This window comes from Oreochromis niloticus, linkage group LG16 (assembly GCF_001858045.2).
Source record: "Oreochromis niloticus isolate F11D_XX linkage group LG16, O_niloticus_UMD_NMBU, whole genome shotgun sequence".
Lineage (NCBI taxonomy): Eukaryota > Metazoa > Chordata > Actinopteri > Cichliformes > Cichlidae > Oreochromis > Oreochromis niloticus.
Genome location: NC_031987.2, coordinates 34275963 through 34280413, shown reverse-complemented (window position 1 = coordinate 34280413; position 4451 = coordinate 34275963). Strand labels below are relative to the sequence as shown.

Below are 4451 nucleotides of genomic sequence, written 5' to 3'. Positions count from 1 at the left end.
GTACAAACATGATTATTTCATTGATTTGGCTTCTGTAAATACGAAGCAATGTACATAGGTGAACTTAATTTATGTTGTTGTGCCAACCTTTGTTCTGCACACACAAAATGATTTCAGGTCTGTAAATAAAGACAGTGGGAACATCCCAACTGTGAGTGCATGTCTGTCACAAACTACATGACACAATTTCGGGGGGGCCTGACCTATTGCATGTGACAAATTGTGGAAATGAAAGCAGTGCAACGTATAACACAACATGACTGTGGGAAATGCACTACCCACTGCGGTCCAGGATAAACCTGAGTGTCCCAGCATGCACACACATCATCAACCAGGCCTGACATGTGCCTGAGCAGGGAGTCTTGGGCAGTGCTGCTTGGTCTGCTGGACCAGGACCACAGAGATGAGGGAGGTGCCACAGGTGAGACCCCCGGTTCATATCCAGGTACTGAGTGAGGCATCCCCAGATGTTGCTCAGGCATGCTCATTCCCACTGTCCACCGCAACATCCTCCACTTGGGTCTGCAGGGCTGGTGGAACCGACAGCTGCCATGTCACTAGATTGTAATCATGGCGGTGGGAAAACGACATGGTGAAAACAAGCATGTTAAGACAGGTCTGTCATGTGAAATCCCAGCACTGTGCAGATGCACCACTAAGGGATACTTGCCTGGTGACAATAATCGTGGTCCGGGGGTACCTCCTCCAGGGCAGACACCTCAGCAGATAGCTGGTCCCGCCAGTGTGCACCACTGACTGCCTCCACACCAGTCTCCCCCTCATCTTGGACATCATCCTCGGGTTCCTCATCTGGGGCCACAATGTCACCAGCACCGATGCAGATGTTGTGCAGCACGGCACATGCTGTTATGACCTGCGACAGATGTTTAATCTTGTAAGTACAGTGCACATGCCAGGGTGTGCACTACAGTTGCCATTATGATCGGACATACAACAATGATGCTCATATTAGCGTGACATACATGTGGCACGAAGGTGTGGTGCACCTCCAGCGCTTGCAGGAAGATGACACGGAACCTTGTCTTCATCATTCCAAAGGCACGCTCTATGACAGAGCATGCCCTGGCGTGATGTGCGTTAAAGCGCTGGGCTCCCACACCGTGGACTGGCCTCTTGTAGGGGGTGATGAGGGGGAGTGGATGTTGGAGACATGGGTACCCTCCATCTGCAAGGATGAAATGCCCTGGGGGAGGGTAACGGGCCTGTCGGTACAGTGGGCTGTGGCGGAGGACCCTGGAGTCATGCACTGACCCCGGCCAGCCCACATGTGTATCGACAAAGTGGCCCTGATGGTCACATACAGCCTGCAGGATTATGGACGGGTACAACTTCCTGTTCCTGTAGCATTGACCGTCAGGGCCGCTGGGGGGCTTGATGCGGACATGGCAGCAGTCAATTGCACCAGCAGCCTTCACAAACGCCCTGTGGCCTGCCAGCTGTGCAAACCCATTGGACATGGCATCCAGGTCTTCTGGGGTCCGTGGGAGGTGGATGACCTGGTGGCGCTTGGCCACCACCACCTCTGTGACCCTGTGCACGATGCGGTGGACAGTGGAACGGGGTATTGCGAACACCCTGGACACGACCCTGTAGGCTGCTCCACTCGCCAGCCAGAAGAGGAACATGAGGGCCTCGATCGGGGCACCCCACCCATGTCTCCGTTCCTGGTTCAGTAGATTCAGCAGCGCTGTCACGGACTCCCTGCTGAGGCAGAAATCAGGCCTGGTGTCCTCATTGTTGAAGTATCTGTCCAGGACCGGGACACTCAGGTTAATCCTGCAGTACAGGGGTCTGGTCTGGTGAGAGTAAATACAGGACACGACAGACATTCTTTTATTCTGGTTATTGTTCTGATTGTTGCTGTTCTTATTTTCGCAGGCAGTGGACACTGTGCTTGTGGTGACCCAACTATCAGCCTCTGTATATTTTATGTTTTTGATGTTGTTGTTTACTGTATTTAATTTGTAACATATGTATACACACACACACGTGGCATGCCTATTTTGTATACACATCCAGTCATGCATACACTCTTATATTGTACGTATATTTATTACTCTCAGATTTGGCCATTATTATATTTTGCTTGTTCTATGTTATTGTATTTCTGCACACCTCTGCGCTTGTGGAGCTCGCACGCAGGGATTTCACTCGCATGTACTGTACCAGCTGTACCTGCACATGTGTGCTGGCTGCGGGCGCACACAGTCCTGGGACTCACATCTACACTCGCATATATCAGGGTGTTACGCTAGTACACAGGTACACATGTCATATATCTCAGGGGGGAGGCGTATCGCCATGTATTTATCACTGTACCTGCACGTGGGTGTCCCGTAGTCGCAACAGGATCATTCGTCTGTGACGGGTGGGTTGTTGGGGCTCTTCCATTAGCAGGGAAATAGCACACGCAAGGACGTGGGCTGTGTCCATGTTGCCGATCGGGGGACGTGGTACGGGCAGGCACAGCTGGTGACGCGAATTCAAAGGGTAGACCGTCCCATTTCACAAGCCTCTCACTTCCACACTTCCCGTACTTGTAGTACGCACCGTACGTAGTACGCGTAGTGTGCGTACTTCAAGCGTGCATACCCTGAATTGGGACACAGCCTCTGTTTCCTCTCTGTCTGCCTTTTCTCGCTCCTCTCTCCTTCTTTCTGCTAAGGCCCTCGCGCTATCTAACGCTTCTCTGTGTCGTTGTTGTTGCTCCAAAATAACTGCAGTGGTTTCATCCTCAGGTTTCATAACTACCGCTTGTAATGCTGCTCTCTTTGCTTTCCCTACTTCTTTCCTCTTCTGAGTCTGTTCTAGCCACAACTTAGCGACTGCTAATTGCAACTCTTTCTTCTACTTGGCTTTTCCTGTTGCACTTATAGTCAACTTTTCAACTACCATTTTACATTTTCCTTGCACTAACTTTCCTTCAAACCCATACTTCTTTTGCCACGGCCTACGTGCTGTGTGCTGCCCTGTGAATATTTTTCCACAAATTTCTCATCCCCTTCCGAGGCAGTCTTACTTGTTTTATTCCCCATTATGTTGATTTAAGTCTGCGGCGGGCAATGCACCTCACCTGAAGACTAGAACCTTAATCTACTACTTCGTGTACTTCAGCAGGCCACAGAATTCATTAGCACCGTTAGGTTTCCTTCTGTGCTGCTGCTTCCACTAGTGGAAGGGTGTCCAACTCCAGGCCGCCAGGGCTGGTGTCCTGCAGGTTTTAGATATCACCCTGGGTCAACACACCTGAATCAAATGATTAGTTCATTACCGCTCCTCTGGAGAACTTCAAGACATGTTGAGTAGGTAATTTAGCCATTTAAATCAGCTGTGTTGGATCAAGGACACATCTAAAACCTCCAGGACACCGGCCCTCGAGGCCTGGAGTTCAACACCTCTGCACTAGTGGCATTCACGGATACATTTGCTCATTCACTCTTCTAGGCCTATGATCTCCCTCACGGCGGGGTCATCACGTGAAACCTCTCAAAGCCCCTAATGGCAGAGAAACAACCCTCTTTAATGGTGGAGAAACCAAATGAACACTCTCAATGCCCCTAATGGCGGAGTAGCCAACTAAAAATCTGAGCCTGCGTGTATCCGCATGGCCGGAAAACTCTCTGGACCACTGAGCCGCACTCTCTTTACTCTGAACCTGTGCTCACCCGCATGGAGGTGCTCTCTTTTTACTTACTTTCGTGTTGCTTTTGTAAGCAGAGAGGGTCTCTGGATTCCATCAATTGATGTCCAACGAGGGGAGGTCCGACCCTATGTCCCCGGCCTGGCCACAAATTCACGTCCCAGGGCTTTCTTCAGGTGCTCCTAGGCGTCCTGGCCGTGCATGGACTTCGATGTGTCATTTCCCTCCTCGGTGGGTGGCGATTTCTTGGGATCCGGCTTGAAGGACCAAAATATGTTGGGTCTTAAAGAGACCCCACTGACTCAGAGACCAATCACTGCGAACAAATCAAGACCACACAGCGCTCTTTGTCTTTTACTTGCTCAATGGGAAGTCCGGTCAGGGTCTTAGAGTTGTAAGCTCTTCACTTGATCTCAGCCAACTCCGAATTCCAGCCTCCCCTCACAGTCCTTTTATTGACAACAGTAGTTACACAAACATCTCATTAATCATGTGACAGATAAGGCACTCAGTGATTAGCTGTGATTATGTTTCAGAGGCCCCGGGGCAGACCCAGGACACGCTGGAGAGATTATATCTCTCGGCTGGCCTGGGAACGCCTTGGTGTTCCCCTGGATAAGCTGGAGGAAGTGGCTGGGGAGAGGGAGGTCTGGGCTTCTCTGCTTGGGCTGCTGCCTCCACAACCCGGCCCCGGATAAGCGGAAGAAAATGGATGGATGGACGGATGGATGGACTGAAGAATAAATTTTTGTCCCCACCACTGCCACAAAAATAAGCCAGGAAAATCAGT

General features: G+C 50.7%; 1 protein-coding gene across 1 annotated transcript; it reads right to left on the bottom strand.

Moving 5' to 3' along the window:
• Positions 1–588: 588 nt before the first annotated feature.
• LOC109197515 (putative nuclease HARBI1) lies at positions 589–2393 on the bottom strand. Its single transcript, XM_019352676.2, has 3 exons — positions 2341–2393; positions 984–1817; positions 589–874 (listed from the first exon to the last, which is right to left on the bottom strand). The coding sequence occupies exons 1-3, from the start codon at positions 2374–2376 to the stop codon at positions 656–658; spliced, it is 1089 nt and encodes a 362-aa protein (XP_019208221.2). The 5' UTR covers positions 2377–2393; the 3' UTR covers positions 589–655.
• Positions 2394–4451: the final 2058 nt, after the last annotated feature.